The sequence below is a fragment of the Entelurus aequoreus genome, linkage group LG07 (genome assembly GCF_033978785.1).
Source record: "Entelurus aequoreus isolate RoL-2023_Sb linkage group LG07, RoL_Eaeq_v1.1, whole genome shotgun sequence".
NCBI classification, from domain to species: Eukaryota; Metazoa; Chordata; class Actinopteri; order Syngnathiformes; family Syngnathidae; genus Entelurus; species Entelurus aequoreus.
This window is the reverse complement of record NC_084737.1, coordinates 45,354,496-45,378,602: the sequence shown is the minus strand read 5'-3', so window position 1 is coordinate 45,378,602 and position 24,107 is coordinate 45,354,496. Positions and strand designations below refer to the sequence as shown.

The following is a 24,107-nucleotide window of genomic DNA, read 5'->3' as shown; positions in this document are numbered from 1 at the left end:
CCTAGTGACTGACCTAGTTAATTAAATTAAACAATGGATGTCCAGCAACTTTTTTCATCTTAACGCTAAGAAAACAGAAATGTTGATTAGCAATCCTGCTAGACAAAGGCACTTGTTTAAGGATACCACATTGAAATTCGACAATAAAACAATTGTACAAAGCGACTGTGTGACAAATCTTGGTATTATTTTCAACCCAACTCTTTCGTTTCAGCTACACATTAAGAGCGATACTAATACAGCCTTCTTTTATCTCTGTAACATAGCTCAAAATCCATCCCAATTTGTCCACTAGTGATGCTGGGATCATTATACATGCGTTTGTTACGTTTCATTTGATTACTGTAACATATTATTTTTTTTATTTTTTAAGAACTTTCAATCATATTACGCCTTTACTGGCCCACCTGCACTGGCTCCCGGTGCACTTAAGATGCGATTTTAAGGTTTTATTACTTACATACAACATACGAAACGGTCTTGCACCATCTAATCTTGCTTATTGTGCGTTCTATCCATAAATCTGCATTCCAAGAACGCGGGTTGCTGTCTCACATTTGGTAAATTGAGATATTGTCACCCTGCAAAACCATGACTGGTTGTACATCAAAACATCAGAATATGAATACCTACACTTATAAGTGTTATAAGTGACTCTTATAATTTTACATGTGTGTTTTGTTCAAAATGTTTTAATAATTTAGTTATGGGTGACTAACTTAATTAAAAATCCCTTAAAGAAAGTACTGTTTTTGAAATGCAGCTTTGAAGTTGGTTCTGACGTTGTACCTCCTTTCACTGTTTGAAACGTTCTGATGGATCTTGTCCCCAGGGACAACCTCTCCTTGTTTAAAGGTACCTCCTGTACAACTTTGGGCTGCCTCGTCGTCTTGGATCTCCTGCAACTTGAGAGATGAGAGAACACCTGTAGCGTGGTTGGTTCCTCTGCTCGCTTTGTAGTAATGTTGCTGGCCACACACATAAAGCATCCCATAGCTGTTATGCTGTGTGTATCAGAACAGATAATAAAAACAGCAACATTGATGATATCCTTGATAGATTTTATTTATCTGTCAGTTGCACCCCAAACAAATGAGATGTCCATAAATAGATATCTGATGCTTTTCTCACATATTTTTTTTTTAATTGTGAAATTTATTTTTTACATAGCAAATTAAACTTCACTTATTTACATAAAAAATAAGTTCAATATTCTGAAACACTGTTGATATACATATTTTCAACATACAAACATGTTAAGTATTTACAACACATCACATCCAGCCTTGTTTGTGCCTTAAAAACTGAGGGCATTTTCAAATATACGTGTACCGTACGTCACAGACTATAAACCGCTACTTTTTCGTACGCTTTGAATCCTGTGGCTTATAAAACCAGGTGGCTAATTTATGGATTTTTCTTCGCCAAATAAGTAGTATTCATGTACGCCGGGAAAGTCACCGAAAAGGTGTGTTATTGTTTGTGCTATAGCGCCATCTTTTGGACGAGTTTGCTCACTGCAGGTGCCGCCAGCTGAAAATGTACTTTCTGTTTCTGCTTTAAACCGAAAGTAAAACCGTCCATAGCATTCCTGTTCTTTCTCACTCCAAGCAACGTTTGTAAGTTTCACAATATACAGTAACTACCAGTAAAATAATTTCTACTTACCAAAACGTCCAATGTGTGATGTCTGCAGGAGTGATTTCATGCATATTTGTACATGCTATCGTAATGTAATCAAGCTAGCGTCGTTAGCTTGAGAGAATATGCTAACACGTTTACAAGTGTCTGTGTTAGTACTACTAACTTTCAATGACGTTTTCTTTTGTACTGTTTCAGTTTCATAAATTTACCAAACGTCAGTTATTGAGTCAGTTTAGCTGATTGGAGAGCTTGCTTCTGCAGTTAGTGGATCCATTATGATTACTTCTGTTTTTTGTTTTTTTTTTCAGATTTACAACACACATCACTAAACAAATAAATGTTAAATTGCATTGTAAACGGTTACAAATGTTATTGTTATGCCTCAACAAATTATCCAGATCAGTATTTGACAGAAAAGGTGAAGGAGTAAAGTAGCATATTTAACATATTTAAGTGTTGACACCCTGCGTGTTTGTGCGACAACGGATGACTTCTAGATGCAGGATAAGCTGCATTCAGAAAGAACAATTTGAACTCAAATTTCAATAATTAATTTACAGAATAGCCATTGCTTGGATTCAAAATGACGTCACATCCGGCTTATTGAATACGTGTGGGGGTAAAGCCTGCGTGGGTACAAGGCATTATTTAGCATTTCTCAAAGACAACATGCCTTATGCTTGTATTGTTTTCAGCTGTATAAGCCGTTTAAATCGCGAAAAGGATAAACGTTTCTTCAGAGTTTCTTGAGAGGTTATCAAGAATGGCGGAAGAGTGCAAGGTTTCATGAAAAAAGATGACAAAAGTACCACGCACCCCAGTACAAGGTAGCAGAGCCGAAGAATGCACAAGTTTGCAGTGACCACTCCATTAAAGGTTTGTATGATATACTTTTAACGTTTAGTGTTTCCCATTTAAGTATTATCCTGATATTATTTGTATTTCTTAAGACATATTTTTGCTATGAGTGTTCAGTAAAGCACCAACACAGTGAGTCTAAATAAAATAAACCTAATAGAGTTTAACTTTTACCTAAAGCAACAATCCTAAATTAAAATTTCAGTGCATACAGAATGTTGACATCTATAGATATGTTTTGATAAAAATGGGGAAAAACACGTACAATCGAAAATGGCGCGTGCAACAGCAAGGGCAGGCAACAAACATGCCTGTAGACACGACGTTACATCAATCAATCAATCAATTTCCTTTATTTAAATCATGACTTGCAACCTTACCCAAGCTAAAACGAGGCATAATTGTCCAGGAGAGTCTCGATACCAATTTTCTTGACACAGCCACACACAAAGAAGTTGTAACCCTCCATGTTTTTCCAAGTTTTCATCTGTTTGCGTAGAATGGTGTCTAGAGCACACGATAATTCAATATCGTTAGGAACTGCACTGACAAATAATCCTTTACCACTCGACGCATCTTTAAAAAAAATAAAATATAGGGATTTATTCCATTGCATAGTTTGATTTTTTTGCTCATACTTGCTTTTTGCAGGAAGATATAAGCCCCTTGTGTACTTAAATAGTGTGTGTGCTGCTTGCTGTACAACAGCCTTCTTAACTTGGTTGACCACCACTGGTTTTCACTTTCGGGGAGAAATCACTTATGGGAATACAAGCAATAGCCAGTCTTAAGAGCTACAAATACATTCTGCGATACACGTTAAATATTAAAATAAATCGATCATACACCTTGGATAAAACTATTAAATTATGATTTTTATAATAATTTAAAATATTTATTATTAAGTCCCTCCATCTGTCACTTGCCTGTCAATTGAGCTGAAATCTAATCGACTCAGCTGCAGGAAAATAAATAGGTTCTCCAACACTGACGCTGTAAACACTGTTCAAGTCAAAGTGCTGACGTATTCCTAGAGAAGAATGACATAGAAAAGACAACACAAACTTGCTACGTTTCCTGGTTTGTACATTCATACAACGCCCGTCTTGGTATGTATGTTGTGTTAAAAACAATTTGTAAGTGTGATCACATACAACTAATATGACTGTAACCCTTTGGTTCCTTAATATGAAGAGTATTTTAATAAATCACACTACGCCTTCAAACAATCTGTATAATTTGATTGATTTGTTTTGCTGAATTGTTGAATTTTTTAATTGTTCTGCTCTGCTTTGTCAAACTAATTTGCTTTGATCTTTGCAACTTTCTGCGAATCAGTGTACCTTTCAGTTTTGCATAACAGGACAATTTTGACAAAAGCAAGAGACCAAAAACAAATGTTTACAGCAAAGGACGTTGGTTATCCGGGGAGTAATAAAACCAAAACACGCAATAGAGAATTTGCAATTTGGGTTAGTTATAGACTGATAAATGAAATGCTCTCACATACACTACTGAAATGCTCTCACATACACTACTGAAATTATCTCACATACACTACTGAAATGCTCTCACATTTCAGTAGTGTATGTGAGAGCATTTCAGTAGTGTGTATAAGAGTGTTTCAGTAGTGTGTGTGAGAGAAAAACATTTCAGTTGTTTATGTGAGAGCATTTTAGTAGTGTGTATACGAGTGTTTCAATAGTGTGTATAAGAGTGTTTCAGTAGTGTGTGTGAGGGAAAAACATTCCATTTGTTTATGTGAGAGCATTTCAGTAGTGTATGTAAGAGGTAATTCTGAATAATGTCTTTAACGGCCCCTCATATCGGTTTATCCCTCTCTCTCTCACACACGCACAAACACACACACACGCACGCACGCACGCACGCACGCACGCACGCACGCACGCACACACGCACACACACACACACATTCCTATGAAGTAATTCATTTTCAACAGATCTAGGACCATCAAAGAAAATTACTTCAACAAAAAACAGGATTTTTACTATTTTTTTAGTTCAATATATGTTGTGAAAGTTCTGTAAATGTCTACACTTCATTCAGTTCCATTCAGACTTAAAAAAAATCACTTAAAGAATAAACATTAAGATTGTAGATGTATCAGCACCTGCTCACTTGTTCTGTCTCAATTTTGTGGGATTGTTTGATAACCAGGTATATCACTAGTCATTCAAGTTCTCAGAAAAGAGCCAGCTCTTTGTTTTATGGACACATTAAATCAACATTTAACATACCTTCACAATTTCATTTATAAAGGACACACAGTGATAAGTTTCTGGAAGAAATATTACTAAGATTTTCATACTCTGTGCCTTTGTTATTCTTCCAAGAAAACCCAAACACTTAATCATCCATTACTATTTAACTACTTGTAGTCACAGTGCAATGCATCTTTTGTACAATTCAAGACATGTAGCTTATATAAAGATGTACATTTTTGAGACATGAATCTTATTGTAAATATTTTTTTGTCCTGAGGTCTTCCTATTGAGTACACAGAGAACAGAACTCACGTGTCATAGAGATAGATTATTCACAATACCATTAACACCCATGGTGCTTCTTTCTTTCCCTCAAATTACTAGGTGGTGAAACCTATTGAAACCAATGCAGCAACAATTAATATTTTCTATTTAAATAATGAAAACAATGTGGTCCTCCACTTTGAGGCATGCATCAATAAATATATAAAACCAACACTGTATTCATAATAAATACATTAAAGATAGTTCATACAAAGTCCCCCTTAGAGTTTATCCGATCATACTTGCATGTTTACCTGATTTACCATTGATCTGGTTGCATGTTGATTGTTGTATGATATTGTTCTCATGTGTTTTTGGCAGTATCACATATTTGAGGTGTAAGATATTCACCGATATGCTTATAATAATAATAATGGATTATATTTATATAGCGCTTTTCTAGACACTCAAAGCGCTTCACAGACAAGTGAGAACCCATCATTCATTCACACCTGGTAGTGGTAAGCTACTTTCATAGCCACAGCTGCCCTGGGGTAGACTGACGGAAGCTAACTGCCAGTTTGCGCCTATGGCCCCTCCGACCAGCACCCATCATTCATCATTCAATCACCAGTGTGAGCGGCACTGGGGGCAAGGGTGAAGTGTCCTGCCCAAGGACACAACGGCATTGATTTGGATGGTAAGAGGCGGGGAGCGAACCTGCAACCCTCAGGTTTCTGGCACGGCCGCTCTACCCACTACGCCATGCCGCCCCTATGACATGTTCTTGCCATCAATAAATTGACTCTTCACTCATTGCCACATTTGCAGCTCTACAGGAAAATGTCTGTCATCCATTGGCTTTCCTTCTCGCAGGCTGTAAATTCACTCTAGAGGAAGTCACTGTGCTGCTCATTGGAGAGCTGACTGACAGCCACTTCACTCTGTTGCGACCCTTTCAGTATCCTGGCAGTATGCCGAGGGCTGTAGTCGATACAGTTGTCCTTTGTAGCAGAGGTCTCGGCACAAGGACAGTGTCTGCATGTGCCTTGGTTCTTTGGAAGCCCGTTGGACAACCGTGTAGAGTTGAACTCTTCTTTGCGATGTGCTTGACTGCATGTCCCCTTCTGTGTGGAGTCGCACTGACACAGACACCCGCAGAGTGACCTTCTGCACAGGGCCAAATCTCGACAGAGGGACTTGCGGAAGTTGGGCTTGAAAACCAGATAGACTATAGGATTATAAAGGGTTGATGATTTGGCGAAGATAGCAGCCAGGGCGAAGGCCATTGGTGGCACAGTTGAGGGATTACCAAATGCTGCCCACATGGACACTATTGCATACGGACTCCATGCTGTCAGGAAGCCGATACAAACTGCCACGGAGAGCTACAAAGATATGATATTGAAATGAACAGACTTTAACATATGTGTAATCTAAACATCTTAATAGTGTTGCAAACCTACCTTAATAATAAGTGCGTGTGCATTAGTGATCTTGTTCTGAGGGGACATGTGCTGTTGCACAGCCTGTCGGGATCCCCTCACGGTCAACAAGATGAACGTGTAGGACAGAAAGATGACCATGCAGGGCACGATGTAGCAGAAGAAGAAGAGGCAGACGATATAGCTCATGGCTGAGGCGCTCTGGCTGGGGGCGTGCCAGTTGATGCAGCATGCTGTACCGTACGGCTCGGGCCCGTACTCTCCCCAGCCCGACAGGGGCCCCACGGCAAACACTGCGGCATAGCACCAGATCCCTGCGACCAGCAGGCAAGAGTGACAGTAGGAGAACTTGTTGCCTGAGGAAAAGCCCAACACAGTGGCTCATTAAAAACAAGTCAGATGGAAACACAACCTTAATTCTGTTAAATTCTGCAGGACAACTGATATGTTCTTAACTATGGGTTTTTAATTATCTTCACTTCAACATTTTGCCTATTAATTGCTTTTGATGCAAGTCCCAATATTATTGTAACCATATGACAATGTTGTCACATGACTAGGGCATCAGTTCAACTTCTTATGAATTAATGCACTGCTATGTGACTTCAGGCATTTTCAAATGAATGATCACATGGACTTCCATTATTTTAGAAATGTTTTTATTTCCAGGAATCCCCCCCTTCCCCAGCCCCACTAAAACAAAAACAACATTTGCGTAGATGTAAAAAAAACAGTTGCTTAATTGCACTGTACAACATAAGGCCAACAGATGTGAGAAAAAGTCATTTAAATGTTTCTCTTGTCTTCTTCACAGCTTGAGGACAGCCTGTCACAGTTGCTTGTGTGTGTCAGGAGGGAGTGTTTGTTTATTTCAATCTGAGCTAGGATATTGTTGCATACAACTGTTTCATTGGTGAGCTAAGAGACGAGTAAGAAATTACAATTATATATAAATACAAAATAGATGACGGTTATGATAAAAGCAGTTTTATGGACCCCAAGCTACCAGATGACACTTAAGAAGTGCACTTGATTTTGTTACTTTAATTAAATGCAACCTTATCATTAAATCTTCATTGGCGCAATTATTATCACAGTCATGTGCACAATTGTGAATTAAGTGATCCATGAAAAACACAGAAGCAGCCCTTACCCAGAGCCAATGACTAATTGATTTGGACCATTGCATCGTCTCTACGGATTCATTGTGGGGAGGAACACTGCAAGCCTTCTCTGCAACATCACAAAGCCTCTTCAGCTGCATGTCAGCCCCTCTTACAGTTCAAACTCAGAGTGGGGGCTGCTGATTAAGCCCTGCGGCGTACAATGAACCTAGTCGTGTTAGGGACTGGGCAAAGGGAGGGTGGTGTTGGTTTGTTTGTCATTATAGATATATTTTATCTGATGTGAAGCATCTTTTTGAGATTCAACCTACCCTTGTTTTACACAGCGAGATGAACTCAATTACAAAGTAAATCCCCCAAACGTGTTTACACATTTTAAGCAGGAAAGCTATTTCTCCCTGATACCACATATCTACATAACAGAACTCCACCAGTGCGTTACATAACATGTATTCGGAATACAAACAAACCATAGACTGACCAGAAAGTGTCCTAGAATGTTTTTTGTTTGACCTAAGAGGTTCCATTGTCAATTAGATCAGTGGTTCTGAAATGGGGATACGCGTACCCCTGGGGGTACTTGAAGGTATGCCAAGGGGTACGTGAGATTTTTTTTTAAATATTCTAAAAATAGCAACAATTCAAAAATCCTTTATAAATATATTTATTGAATAATACTTCAACAAAATATGAATGTAAGTTCATAAACTGAACATCAAATCAAGTAGGCTATTCCATTCATTACCATAAACCCAGAGTTTCCCCCATGGCCCATGCCATAATGGTTTGATCCTACCTGGCAGTGCCACACGGCACCAACTGTCAATCAACTATCGATGTAGAAAACAATGGAGGCGTGGTTAAAGCGTAGCAGTAATGCAGCTGAAAACAAGGAGGAACATGTGCCAAAGATGGCCAAACCTGAGCCGGCAAAATTCAGACAGTATTCTAAAGAATATGTGTTACTGGGATTTACGACTCCGAGTTGTAACCCCCCCAAGGCATTGTGTTTTTTCTGTGGAGAAATGTTAGCGAACAGCGGCATGAAGCCTGCGCATCTCAGCGGCATCTCCGGACAAAACACGCTTGCCATGTCGGTAAGCCACCTGATTTTTTTAAGAGGAGACTAAATGAATTCAGGTCATCTCAAGACACGATGCGGAAAGCCTCCACAACATCAGCCAAAGCCCTGGAGGCTTCTTACTCGGTGTCTTTGCTTGTTGCTAAAGCCAAAAAGCCGTTCACTATCGCTGAAGAGCTGATACTTCCAGCCGCTGCAGTGCTGGCCGAGACAATGCTGGATAAAAACGCAGCCGAGAAAATAAAGAATGTGTCTTTATCAAATGACTCTGTTTGCCGGAGAGTAGATAAAATGGGAAAAGACAGTGTTGACAGCTAGATTTTTTGTGGACATGTTCCATAAATATTGATGTTAAAGATTTCTTTTTTTGTGAAGAAATGTTTAGAATTAAGTTCATGAATCCAGATGGATCTCTATTACAATCCCCAAAGAGGGCACTTTAAGTTGATGATTACTTCTGTGTAGAAATCTATATTCATAATTTAATCACTTGTTTATTTTTCAACAAGTTTTTAGTTATTTTTATATATTTTTTTCCAAATAGTTCAAGAAAGACCACTACAAATTAGCAATATTTTGCACTGTTATACAATTTAATAAATCAGAAACTGATGACATAGTGCTGTATTTTACTTCTGTATCTCTTTTTTTCCAACCAAAAATGCTTTGCTCTGATTAGGGGGTACTTGAATTAAAAAAAAATCCACAGGGGGTACATCACTGAAAAAAGGTTCAGAACCACTGATTTAGATGATTGTCATTTAAAAAACTATAACACACAACTATAAAATTAATTGGCTAAATTAACATAATACACCATTTTTACCAAAACATTTTTGTAAAAAGCAAGACTAGTTTACTCCAGTAGATATGTGTTTATCTCTGATTGATATTTTATTAAAAAAGGAACTCTGTCTTTTGTGACTTACGTGTCGTTACAATGTTGGATACGTGCGTTAAACAATGCCAAATCATAAGCGTCATGCATTTTGGTGTAAACTTGCATTCAGTTTTAGATGCATCTGAACATGAAATTTTATAGTCTCGCTAAGTTGTGACGTCACAGCAAAGTGGACGTTCTAATTTCAACATTAAGTATACACAATCGGCCAGAAGATAGGAGCTCCTCCCCCTCTGCGTTATGCTTAATAGAAAACAATTAATGGTCAAATAAATTATTATTTTCATCTGGTCTTGGCATGTGCATAATAACACCGAAGTGCAACATGCAGTGACAAATGCTGCTAGAAAGTTGTTTTTTTATGCAGCCCTGTACCGATTGGAGAGTGTGGAGCTGTACCCAATGTTCTGACCAGGTGACTCTTTAGGTTTATCAAATGTATTTTTGACTGGGTCTGTAAAACAACAGTGATGTCTTCAAGATTTATATTTAAACTGTGTACATTTACAAAAGATAAAAACGGATAGAATTGTAGAGGGTGGGGCGTGGTTTATGTGCAATCTGGTAACGCCTCCACAAACTAACATTTTGCAGACATACTGTACATAGGAAGTAGGTTATAAAAGTGACTGTGGAACAAAATGTATGCCATCGTATAACCAATACATATTTGGCCTGATCTACTACAGCATGTGCAAACTATAACATTGTGTGTGTTGCCTCTGATCTACTAAGACAATTGGAAAGAGGTGCAGACCGCCCTTTTTCAATGAGGTTTTTGCTTGTCCTACTGGCATTATGTGCTCTCCAATCTTTGTGCAATGTTGCTGAACTCGCAGCACACATCTATAATTTGTACCACCTTTTCTGCAATATAATCGCAATGTATGGATAGCAGAAGCTATTTTTTTAGCGCATTGACGCACGCATTGCTGAATAGACAATGTCTATCCATCCATTCATCCATTTTCTACTGCTTATTCCCTTTGGGGTCGCGGGGGGCGCTGGAGCCTATCTCAGCTACAATCGGGCAGAAGGCGGGGACAAGTCGCCACCTCATCGCAGGGCCAACACAAATAGACAGACAACATTCACACTCACATTCACACACTAGGGACAATTTAATGTTGCCAATCGTCCTATCCCCAGGTGCATGTTTTTGGAGGTGGGAGGAAGCCGGAGTACCCGGAGGGAACCCACGCTGTCACGGGGAGAACATGCAAACTCCACACAGAAAGATCCCGAGCCCGGGATTGAACCCAGGACTACTCAGGACCTTCGTATTGTGAGGCAGACTAATATTTTTTTATTTATGACAGCCCAAATACAACAGCCTAACAGTGAGCATCCCAGTGACAGCAGACATTGTACAGTAAGTTATGTTTATTGGCTCTCATATCTGCAGTGAGTAGTAATCAATGTTGTCAAAGGAAAAAGCGAATGTTGTGATGCGTTTTTTAAATCAATGCCCTGCTGTATGCTTAAAATTATCAAAATATGTAAGTATTAAATGTTATTATAAATGTGCCTGTTACTACATCACATATACACTTATGGCATGTATTGGATGTTTTTTGGAGCACTTTAATAGCAGAATAGAGCAATTTCCATAGGATCCATTGTAAGCAGACTTTTGATCGCATTTATTTACTAATTAGAAAGTGTTAAAAAAAAAAAAAAACATGGTCAAAGTCAAGGTTTCTTTAATGGTAACCAAAGGTAAAATAGTTGTGCAAATGTTTGTAATTCACCGTCAAGGCAGAATAAAACAAGCAAAGACAAATTCATATAAAACCTAACATAAAAACACAAATGATCATCAGTATACAGCAGTGGCAATTGCTCTAAGACTGTGAGGGAAGCTCAGCTTCCCCTAAAATGTCAAAAAATAAGTGATTATATAGTGTTGTGTGTACATGTTATTGACTAAACGCGCTCTTTTGTTCAGAATCAGCTTCTTTTTACTGGTAATGACGCGGCTTTCCTCTCTCTCATTCCCGCAGCTTCATTGTGCTTTAAACATTGTAGACGCTGGCCGTCCACAGACTTCAATGGGGAAACATACACTGCTGCGAAACGATACGAGTCATTGGATAAAAGCTGGGCTTCGTCCCGCCCATCGTCTCTGGGGATCTATGGGGCAGTGGGCTGGCCTCAGCTGGCCCAGACGCTGAACTTCTGCATGATGATTGGATGATCTGTCTCAGGCTGATTCCCTTTTTGATTGACAGCGAAATGAGCGAATCAACGATTTTGTGTTGTAAAGTTCTGTTGGAGCATTTTCAACATTCATTCTGTTGTTCTGAGTTGAACCCGAGACTTTCAAGATCCTCTTAGGGACATTTTCATTGTTAAAAACGACTAGCGACAAATAGAGCTTCTATTTCTGGTGTTTTTTTGTGTTTGGCGACTGACTTCTTTCACTCTGCAGTTTCTGTCCTTACCGAGCAGCGGGTGCTGCTGAGCCCCTCCACCGTCTTAAAGCACTCACAGGTGGACACACGTCGCACTAGCCTCGCGTCAGTCCCAGCTAGCGAGCTAGCACATAATGGCAGATAATTTGAATGTTTTTTTTATTTTTATTGAATAACAAACATACATTTATAATGCACACAGGTGTACAAACTATTGTCATTAGTGGCAACGATTAGAGCTACATCTACAGGTGTAGAGAGGAGCTTCTCCTGTTTAAAGTGGCTCAATCCAAAAACATGCACCAGGGGATAGGTTGATTGGCAACACTAAATAAGCCCTAGTGTGTGAATGTGAGTGTGAATGTTGTTTGTCTATCTGTGTTGGCCCTGCGATGAGGTGGCGACTTGTCCAGGGTGTACCCCGCCTTCCGCCCGAATGCAGCTGAGATAGGTGCAGCACCCCCCGCGACCCCGAAAGGGACAAGCGGTAGAAAATGGATGGATGGATGGAAGTCTTACACCCGCAACACCATGGGCAAAGGCCGTTTAAGCAGCCTAGCTCTGCTGGCCATTGAGAGGATTGATTGATTGATTGAGACTTTTATTAGTAGGTTGCACAGTGAAGTACATATTCCGTACAATTGACCACTAAATGGTAACACCCGAATAAGTTTTTCAACTTGTTTAAGTCGGGGTCCACTTAAATTGATTCATGATACAGATACAGGTATATACTATCATATATACTATCATCATAATACAGTCATCACACAAGATAATCACATTGAATTATTTACATTATTTACAATCAGAGGTGTGGAGGGGGTGGGGGTTAGGATATGGACAGCAAGTAGTGGACATGTAGAGAGAGAGAGAAAGAGAGCGAGAGAGAGAGAGAGAGAGAGAGAGAGAGAGAGAGAGAGAGAGAGATCAGAAGGCATAAGAAAAAGTATCTGCATTTGATTGTTTACATTTGATTATTAATAATCCGGTGAGGGTGTTAGTTTAGGGTTGTAGCTGCCTGGAGGTGAACTTTTAGTGCGGTTTTGAAGGAGGATAGAGATGCCCTTTCTGTTATACCTGTTGGGAGCGCATTCCACATTGATGTGGCATAGAAAGAGAATGAGTTAAGACCTTTGTTAGTTCGGAATCTGGGTTTAACGTGGTTAGTGGAGCTCCCCCTGGTGTTGTGGTTATGGCGGTCATTTACGTTAAGGAAGTAGTTTGACATGCACTTCGGTATCAGGGAGGTGTAGTGGATTTTATACACTAGGCTCAGTGCAAGTTGTTTAACTCTGTCCTCCACCTTGAGCCAGCCCACTTTAGAGAAGTGGGTAGGAGTGAGGTGGGATCTGGGGTGGAGGTCTAGAAGTAACCTGACTAGCTTGTTCTGAGATGTTTGGAGTTTGGATTTGAGGGTTTTGGAGGTGCTAGGGTACCAGGAGGTGCATGCGTAATCGAAAAAGGGTTGAACGAGAGTTGCCGCCAGAATCCTCAAGGTGCTTTTGTTGACCAGAGAGGAGATTCTGTAGAGAAATCTCGTTCGTTGGTTAACCTTTCTGATTACCTTGGTTGCCATTTTATCACAGGAAAGGTTAGCCTCTAGAATGGAACCTAGGTAGGTGACCTCATCTTTCCTGGTGATAACAATGTCACCCACTTTTATGTTGAAGTCATTGACTTTCTTAAGGTTGATGTGAGGTCCAAACAGGATGGATTCTGTTTTACCCAAGTGTATGGATAGCTTGTTGTCAGCGAGCCAGGTGCAAGTTCTACACAGCTCAGCACTGAGGATTTTCTCCACCTGTGACTTGTCCTTGCCGGATACCAGCAGGGCAGAGTCATCCGCAAACAAAAACAATTCACAGTCGCATGCCGATGACATGTCATTTATGTATATTAGGAACAGTAAAGGTCCCAATATACTGCCTTGGGGGACTCCACAGCTCACAGAGAGAGAGGGGGGGGGGGGGGGGGGGACACGGTGCCGTTCACCTCTACCACCTGCTCCCTCACCTCCAAGTAAGATTGCATCCAGCTCCATGAGGTTTTGTTAAAACCGATTGCTCTGAGCTTATCCAACAGTATAGCGTGGTTAACGGTGTCAAAGGCCTTCTGAAGGTCCAGCATGACCATGCCGCAGTATTTGCCCGCGTCCACCTCATGTTTGATGTGGTCGGTCAGATAGAGAAGACATGTGTCAGTGGAGTGGTTAGTTCTGAAGCCGGATTGGAATTTGTACATGAGTTTATTAGTGGCAAGGTAACTATCGACCTGTTCATAAACTATTTTCTCCATTACTTTCGAAATGGAGCTGAGAATAGAAACAGGTCGGTAGTTGCCAGGTTCCAATTTGCTTCCTTTTTTAAAGAGGGGAGTTACTCTTGCTAACTTAAAATCTTTTGGTACTTGGCCTTGTGTAATTGATAGGTTTATTATGTGCGTGATGATCGGGGCAATGATGGAGGCAGAGTCCCTGAGGAATCTGGAGGGAATATTATCAAGGCCGGTGGCCTTGTTAGGGTGGAGCGCGCTCAATTTTTTAAACACCTCATCAGCTGTGACCATTTCTAATTTGAAATCATCGTTGGATACTCCTAGCTTTCTGTAGAAGGCTTTAATGTGTTCTACACCAAAGCGACCAGAGTGGTGGGACAGCTTGTTGACAAGAGTTGCGGCTATGCTGGTGAAAAAGATGTTAAGTCTGCTAGCTACCTCCATTTTGTCTGTAATGAGGGAGTCACCCTCCTTGATGATGATGTTGGTGAGTCTTGTTTTAAGTTTATGGCTGCAACCAGGAAGCTGGTTGTTGAGAATTTTCCAGAGCTCACGTGGCTTATTTGTGTTTTCCTCTATTTTGTCGTTAATGTAATTTTTTTTAAGGATTTAGTCAGGTTGGTTGACTTATTTCTTAATTTATTGCATTGCTTTTTGAGAGTTGAAAGGAGTAATTTGAGGTTGATGTTAATGGGTTGTTTATCTACTTCTGTTTTACATTTTTGGTATTCAGAGTATTTTCTGTCTCTGTCTTTAATGGCAGCTAATAGGTCCGGATTCATCCATGGTTCCGAGCGGGCTTTGATCCTGACTGTTTTCACGGGAGCCATGTCATTTAGTATCTTTAGGAACGCCGTTTTGAAGCGATCCCAAGCAACATCGACCAGGTTGCTCGCGAGCACAGGGGACCAGTCCCACTCATCTAATTTTAAATTGAAATTGTCATTGGAGTATTTTTTGAGGGATCTGGATTGGGCTGTTATGTGGCCATTGGTTTTGGGTTTAGCTATTTTGCGGGTGCAGAAGGTTAGATAGTGGTCGCTAAGACCACAGATCATGACCCCACTATTTTTTATTTTAGGCCGGCCTGAAGTGAGAATGAGATCTATGGTTGATTGGGTGGAATCACACACCCTTGTAGGTAGCGCTATTAGCTGGGAAATACCGTGCAGATTACAAAACTTGCTGAAGGATCTGAAGACAGGCGCATCTTTGCGTTGAATATCTGTGTTCAGATCCCCAGTTATAATTTACTCCACATTGTCTGTCCCTGCCAAGCATTCTTCCAAAGCCCCATAGAAATCACTCTGATTAGGGGGTCTATAAACAGTCCCTATTAGTACCGGCTTAGCGTTTTTAAATTTGATTTCCGCCCACACAGATTCCAGGTCATTGTGGTTAAGATCAGTGCGAGTTATGTATTTTATATCTTGGTGAATATACATACAAACGCCCCCACCGTGTTTATTCCTATCCTTTCTGATAACCGAAAAGTTTTCTATTTCTATCTCTGAGTCAGAAATACTTTGATCAAATTTGGTTTCAGAGAAACACAAAATTTTTACCTTCGTGTTGAGGAACATTTCTCTGATTTGGTCGAGTTTGGCTCCAGAGAGGCTGTTCACATTAAGGTGGATGATGTGTAGTCCACTGGAACCAAAAAGAGCATCAGAGTCCGCTGTGTTGTGGTACTGACCAGAAAAGTTATTGGTTGTTATTGCTGTTGAAGTTGAAGAAGAGAAGGGAGAGAGAGGAGAGAGAGAGAGAGAGGCATCTTCCTCCAGGTGAAGGGGGAGGGAGGGGGAGGGGCGGAGTTGGAGAGGGGGAGAGGGGGAGGCCAGGTAGGGTTGCTGGGGTGGATTTCCTTTTTTGAGGACAAAGAGAATAACGAAAATGTTTTTGTAAAGGCGCCTCTAAATCCAGTGTATGCCGCGTCCTCGACCGTCGTGGACCGGGGAGAGGCCGTGTGGACCCCCGCCATCTCGTGCAGTTCCCCGCCATCATCGATGACTGGTTCGCAGTCCACCGCCGCCGCTGCGTCGTTCACCGCCGCTGAGTCAATGCCTTCTCCGATGACTGGGTCGTCCTCCACCGCCGCCGCCGAGCCTCCGACCGTGTCGATGAACGGGGCGAAGTCCTCCGCCGAGCTGCCGATCGCTGGAGCACAGGTGAGCTTGAGCTGAGATGAGCCGGTAGCCGAGTTAGCTTCAATGGCGACGCTAGCAGTAGCATTGCTAGTCTTCGCCAGTCGGGACAACATTAACCGTGTTGTTGCAGGTCCAGGGTTGAGTTCCGTGTCTCCTGATAGTAGAAGTAATAGTAGTATTATTGACTTTCTGTCTATCCTTCCAGTCAGGGGCATGTTTCTTCTGCCTCGATGGCCAGTCAAGCACGATGCTAACACGTTAGCTCCAAAGCCAAGGTGCTTCGCTGATGTATTGTCGTGGAGATAAAAGTCACTGTGTATGTCCATTTCGCGTTCTTGACTCTCATTTTCAAGAGGGTAAAGTATCCGAGGAGGTTTAAAGTATAAATCCGTGATCCACAGTAGAAAAAGGAGGAAGTGTGGGATAATCGGCGTCCGTTGTGTCCGTTGACAAGGACACTTGTCAAATCCCTGGAAAAGACGCCTTCTTGGTACGACAGGGTCACAGATTACTTTCTTAAAAAGAAACGGAGGGTAGAATTTACGTATAAACAAACCAACACATTTTATGATGTAGGCCGAAATTGAGCTTCCCCTCCTTGAGAGACCAGCATCTGCCGCGGTTATACAGGCACACTATAGAACGATAACATATATCACCTAATAAACCCATAAAATCATTGTGATAAAAGTGCTTTGGTATAATAAATAAATAAAAATACCCTGTGATAGCCTTATTTAGGCAGACATGTGATTTGAACTTAGTGAACAACACTGAAGATAAGCCCCCCCCCCCTCCCCCCGAAGATCCTGGACCATACAAAAATTGGCAAAAAAAATATGTTTTAGTCATTAAAGAATTGAAAAAATATCAACAGAGTTTAAATAAATACATACCCCATTCATCCAGATGAATGACTATGTGTCTGTTTCTGTCACTATGTTATTTAGTCACTACAGTAATTACAACTTGTGTACACATCGACAGGAACCACATGGGTTAGCCTACTGTATACAGTATTATACAACCTTACTAGTGTTCACTTCACAGCCACAGATGGTTCATCTAGTTATTTACACATTACTTTAGTTCATTCACACATTACTTTGGCATTTTTGTTTTGATGGCTCTGACATGAGCCTTCCTGGCAAATTTCTGAGTAGCATGCATTTACCTTTTTGTTTCTGCTTTAGTGGATTCTGCCTTGGATTTTATAGCCAATTTATATCTCTTCGACTCCCTCTCAACTTTTAACTGCTCCAAATACAAAAATCGTAAAGAGTACCAACACTGTTTATTCTATTAGCTAACTTCCTTTATCTGAAAGCCATTTGAGATTTATAGCATGAAATAAAAAATATCTTGCAGTCATGTTTTTTATGTTTCAAAATTATTCAACTATTCAATGTCAAAATATAAACAGTAGAAATAATGAACAAAATGTCAGCTACTGTCTTGTTCTAAACCACCAATGAAAATGACATTTAGCATTTAGATAGGCTATACTGTAGCAAAGGTCATCACGTCTGCCACAATCATCTGTGTTCTTAAATGTGTATTCCACGTCTTCCATGTCAAGAGCAGTTCTGATTTGGGCTTACATGGTAAACAACTAAAATTAATGTTTTGGACATGTGGCCAAGTAGACGCACTGTGGGTTTACTGGACGTCGTCCACATCGCTAAAAGAAAAATCTAAGGAAGAGAATCCCCCTGCCATCTTCCACTAGTTTTTAAAATATATTAATCACCCGCTTGAATATTCCTTCTTCTCTTCTCCGACTCTCTCGTCGTCATTTGGGATGTACGTGTCTGTTGTGATTTACCTTCCTGGTTCGATGACCCGCCCTATCATTTCTTTTTTTTTTTTTTTTATTCCTTTCATAAAAATGCATATATACAAGCCATGTACAGTTGACACTTTCATTGTTTTTTAGTTTCTTATACATTTCCATGATCAGAAAGGAGCAGATGGAAGAATACTATTCTTATATTTATCTGCCCCCTTTTTAACACAAATTATTTAGATGACTTTATAACTGTTCCCTCCACCAACACCCGAACTCCAACATACTTTTAATTTTCGTTTAAGCATTTTCAAAATGACACGTCCAATCAAAATCAAAAAGCAGCTTGATATAATTCCAGTTGTCTCTTTTTGTAACTCTTTTTAAATTCAAAGATATTCTTGCAACTTTTTAAGTCTTTGTCTAGAGAATTCCATGCTTTCACACCAACAACAGACAAGCACATTTGCTTCAAATTTGTTCGCACTCTTGGATGTTTAAAATCATACGGCCTTCTGTGGTTCTCATCTTCAGACGTGAACACAAATAACTTTTGTAAGTCCTTCGGAAGAACTTTATTTCTAGCTTTGAACATCACTAATAGAGTATGCAATTCTACAATGTCTTTTAGTTTTAATAATCCTGACCTAATGAAGAGTGGATTTGTGTGGTCTCTGTATCCTACTGTAAAAATTATATGAATGGCTCTTTTCTGTGAAAGAAATAAAGGCATTATGTTGCTGTGATATGTATTTCCCCATATTTCTGCACAATAATTGAAATAAGGTAAAATAATTGAGCAATATAACATTCTCATTGTATTATACGGGAAACTGTATTTAACCTTGTTCAAAATAAATAAACTTTTAGATACCTTATTTTTCACATGCAATATATGAGCTTTCCATGTCAACTTTTCATCTAAGATGACCCCCAGAAATCTGATTTCAGACACCTTCTCAATGTTCACATTGTTTATGGATAAACTAACTTCTATCTTTCTTGTATTACTGAATACCATAAATGTAGTCTTTTCCAAGTTTAAAGATAATTTATTTACATCAAACCACAATTTTAGTTTAACCATTTCCTCTTCAATATTATCGGCTAAGATTTTCAAGTCATCTCCTGAACAATATAAATTTGTATCGTCTGCGAATAATACGTACTGTAAAATTTTCGAAACCTCACAAATATCATTTATATATAAAATATAAAGTGTAGGTCCTAAAATCGAACCTTGTGTAATTCCACATCCAATATTCATACATTCTGACCTATGATCATCAATCTCAACATATTGCTGTCATTGTTGTAAATAGCTGGTTAACCAGTCCAGTGCAACTCCTCTAAATCCATAAGTATATAATTTAGAAATGAGAATTTGATGATCTATAGTGTCGAATGCCTTCTTTAAATCAATGAAAACTCCTATTGTGTATTTATTTTGATCAATTGCAGTTGTAATATCTTCAATAATGTTCATGATGGCCAAGCTCGTAGACCTATTTGATCGAAATCCATACTGACTTTCATTTAATAATTTATGTTTTTCAATAAAGCAGTCTAATTTATTAACAAACAGTTTTTCAAGCACTTTTGAAAATTGAGATAGGAGAGATACTGGTCTATAATTACCAAATGTATGTTTGTCTCCAGTTTTAAATAAAGGTATGACCTTAGCTGTTTTCATATTGTCTGGGAAAACTCCTACTTTAAAAAAACAATTAATTATATAATGTAATGGTTTAATGATGCAATCAATTGTGTTTTTTATTATTTTCATGTCAATACCCTCATTGTCTGTTGAGGTCTTGTTTTTTAGTTTATAAACCACAGATAATATTTCATTTTCAGTCACTTCACTAAGAAACATTGACTGCATAACCCTATTTTCCCTTTTCCAGACACCCCCTGATTGATCATTAGCTCTTGGTATTTTGTTTGCTAAGCTAGGTCCTACATTTACAAAGAATTGATTTAATTCATTGACAATATCATCTTTGTTTTCAATTAACATATTATCTTTTTTTAAATATCTAGGTAGTTCTGTTCGCCTTGTCCTATTCCCTATTGCTTTATTCAAAATATTCCATGTAGCCTTTATGTTATTTTTATTTTCATGCAACATTCTTTTGTAATATTCCCTTTTTGCTTGTCTCAATATATTGGTCAACTTGTTTTTGTAGTTCTTATAGCGTTTTTCAGCTATCTTGCTGTCCGTAATGTTTTGACCTAATCTTAACCAATCGTGACTCATCATAGCAAACCAACCAATCATGGATGTTCTTATACGTAAACCAACCAATCATCATTGATTGTTCCCGTATAATTTGTCCCCTGCCCGTGGAGTTGCACTAGTCCAGTTCTCTCTTTCTCCTCTCCCCCTCTCGTCTTTTGTAGCATGTAGCTTAACCGCTACATGGGTCTAAAAATAGCTAAGTGTTTAGTCTTACAAAGAGGAACAACAAACCGCCGACCAGAGCAAAGGAACTGGAATTCACTGCCTGAAGGATGATGGGTGCAGTGATTAATTATAGAACTGGCCTTGCGCTGCAGCTGTGTGGCATAGATGTCAGATCGGTTGAGTTGCGGCTCACCTATAAGCTTACTAGCCCACTTAACTATTTGATTTAGTGCAGACTTGTATCTCAAGGACAAACTACCAAACCATGACACCAGGGAGGGGGACAATATAGATTGAATATATGCCCGATAAAAGAGTGTCAACATAGTTCTCTCTATGTGAAGACGTGACAATTTCCTCAGGCAGTGAAGACGTTGGTGTCCCTTTTTTACACACAGACTTGCAGTTCATCTTGAAAGTCAGCTTTGAGTCTATGACCATTTCAAAGTATTGACCTTTGATGACTGTGGTAGGTATGGCATTGGTGTGGGTTTTTAAAATCAGTAATCATGTCTTTTGTCTACTGGCTGCCACAACAACTTCCAATCAGGATTTCGACCTCTTCATAGCACAGAGACGGCCCTTCTTAAAGTTATAAATGACATCCGTCTAAACACAGACTCTGGCAAAACTTCAGTATTAATGCTTTTGGACCTCAGTGCTGCATTTGACACTGTCGACCACTCAATACTTTTGGACAGGTTGGAAAACTGGGTGGGGATCTCAGGCACAGTTTTAAGCTGGTTCAAGTCATATCTACAAGATAGGAACTATTTTGTTTCCATTGGTGACTTTGTATCAGAACCAACCAACGTAACGTGTGGAGTCCCCCAAGGTTCAATCTTGGGGCCGACTTTATTTAACATCTATATGCTCCCACTAGGACAAATCATGCAAAATAATAACATTGACCATCATTGCTATGCCGATGACACCCAAATCTATGTAGCGCTATCACCAAATGACTATCGCCCCATAGATCTTCTGTGCCAGTGCATTGAGCAAGTCAAACACTGGATGTGCCAAAATTTCCTACAACTAAATGAAGATAAAACTGAGATAATTGTTTTTGGTGCTAAAAAAGAAAGGTTTAAAGTCATCCAACACCTTAAATCACTGTCCCTGAAAACCTCAAATAAAGCCAGAAATCTTGGGGTTATTTTAGATTCTGATTTACATTTCGACAGTCACATCAAATCAGTAACAAAATCGGCCTACTATCACCTCAAAAATGTAAAAAGACTTAGAGGGCTCATGTCAGCTCAAGACTTAGAAAAACTTGTACATGCCTTTATTACCAGTAGGCTAGACTATTGTAATGGTCTCCTTGCAGGTCTTCCCAAAAAAACTGTCAGGCAGCTACAGCTTGTTCAGAACGCTGCTGCTAGAGTTCTAACAAAGACCAAAAAATGTGAGCACATTACACCAATTCTTAAATCCTTACATTGGCTCCCTGTACATCAGAGAATAGATTTCAAAATCCTCCTGCTCACATATAAATCACTACATGGTCTAGGGCCCAAGTATATCACTGATATGCTCCCACTATATACGCCCTCTAGATCACTAAGATCTTCTGAGACCAATCTGTTAGCGGTTCCAAGAGTAAACTCAAATCAAGGGAGATCATCATTCAGTCACTATGCAACACATAGCTGGAATAAACTTCCTGAAGATGTCAGACTCTCCCCAACTCTCACTACTTTTAAAACTAGACTGAAGACTTTTATGTTCACCTTAGCTTTCAGCTAAATCTTTTAATCTTTTAACTTTTAACGTCTGCACTGTTTTTATTTTTATTGTCTGCATTTTAATTTTGCTTTTATTTTCTTTCATTTCACTTTGTTGTCTGTGAAGCACTTTGAGTCTGCCTTGTGTATGAAAAGCGCTATACAAATAAAGTTGCCTTGCCTTGCCTTGCCTTTTGTTTTAGATATGTACAGCTGTAAAAAGGGTTCCTCACAACAGCTGAAAAATTCATTAACAACAGGAACATGGACTCATTTCCGCTAAGAAGACTGACAATGACCGTGTCATCTGCAAATTCCACAAACCTCGTGTTAGCATGCTTACTTGGTATGTGTTTGTGTACAGGACAAAAGATGGGCTGAAAGCACACATCCTTGAGGTGAGCCAGTTAAAGAGTGTGAAAACTCAGTTTTATTTTCTTTATTCCTTGCAATATACAAAATAAAAATAGTGAAAAGAAAAGTCTGGTCCCCTTGGTCCTTCACTTACAGGAAATGTGGCCCCAAAAACAATTAAATTGAATAGCCCTGACCTACAGTAAACTCTCTGACAGTCACACTTAACATCACAGTAGATTCTTTCTATCGATTCTGTTGTCATTAAGCTGTAAGTCTTCTCTTTAGTCCATGCTATTCCCGTCTCCCTCTTTTATCTATACCTTCTTAAATGAAACACACAAAGGGGCTGAGTGCACCTAGCAAGAATGCCTGTGATCTATCCCCATCAAATCTTTTGTTTTATAGACTTCGATCCAGTGCTCGCGAGTCAATCAGCAGTCAGAGAAGGCCTGTAGATTAAACTTAAAGGAAATAAAATAGTGTTTGACTATTCAAATGTAACACAAGTCTATTTTGTGTCATCAGGGGTTTGTTAGTAATAGTAAAACTAACATGAAGTAGCTTCATTCTCCCATGATGAAATATTAACCAGAGACTAAGACACCCAGTGGAGCACAAACTTCCAGAAAAGTGGAAAGACTTTGTTTGGTCTGAATACCAACACAAAATACTGAAAGAAGTGTCATGCAGCAAAAGTTCCATCCATCCATCCATCTTTTTCCGCTTATCCGAGGTTGGGTCACGGGTTCAGCAGCCTAAACAGGGAAGCCCAGACTTCCCTCTTCCCAGCCACTTCGTCCAGCTCCTCCCGTAGGATCCCGAGGCGTTCCCAGGCCAGCCCTGAGAGATAGTGTTCCCAACGTGTCCTGGGTCTTCCCCGTGGCCTCCTACCGGTCGGAAGTGCCCGAAACACCTCCCTAGGGAGGCGTTCGGGTGGCATCCTGACCAGACGCCCGAACCACCTCATCTGGCTCCTCTCGATGTGGAGGAGCAGCGGCTTTACTTTGAGCTCCCCCCGGATGACAGAGCTTCTCACCCTATCTCTAAGGGAGAGCCCCGTCACCCGGCGGAGGAAACTCATTTCGGCCGCTTGTACCCGTGATCTTGTCCTTTCGGTCATAACCCAAAGCTCATGACCATAGGTCAGGATGGGAACGTAGATCGACCGGTAAATTGAGAACTTTGCCTTCCGGCTCAGCTCCTTCTTCACCACAACAGATCGATACAGTGTCCGCATCACTGAAGACACCACACCGATCCGCCTGTCGATCTCACGATCCACTCTTCCCTCACTCGTGAACAAGACTCCGAGGTACTTGAACTCCTCCACTTGGGGCAGGGTCTCCTCCGCAACCCAGGGATGGCACTCCACCATTTTCCGGGCGAGAACCATGGACTCGGACTTGGAGGTGCTGATTCTCATCCCAGTCGCTTCACACTGAGCTG

The 24,107-nt window shown here is 40.0% G+C and overlaps 1 protein-coding gene across 3 annotated transcripts in view; it reads right to left on the bottom strand.

Moving 5' to 3' along the window:
- Positions 1 to 4,197: 4,197 nt before the first annotated feature.
- The window catches only part of opn7b (opsin 7, group member b), a 186,465-nt gene continuing 166,555 nt past the window's right edge, over positions 4,198 to 24,107 (bottom strand). For all 3 annotated transcript variants that reach the window (XM_062052090.1, XM_062052091.1, XM_062052089.1), the window contains 2 exons: positions 6,459 to 6,793; positions 4,198 to 6,380 (listed from right to left, as the gene is read on the bottom strand). In XM_062052090.1, the coding sequence (XP_061908074.1) occupies positions 5,883 to 6,380; positions 6,459 to 6,793 (833 nt within the window). In that variant the 3' untranslated portion in view covers positions 4,198 to 5,882. The remainder of the gene's footprint in view (positions 6,381 to 6,458; positions 6,794 to 24,107) is intronic.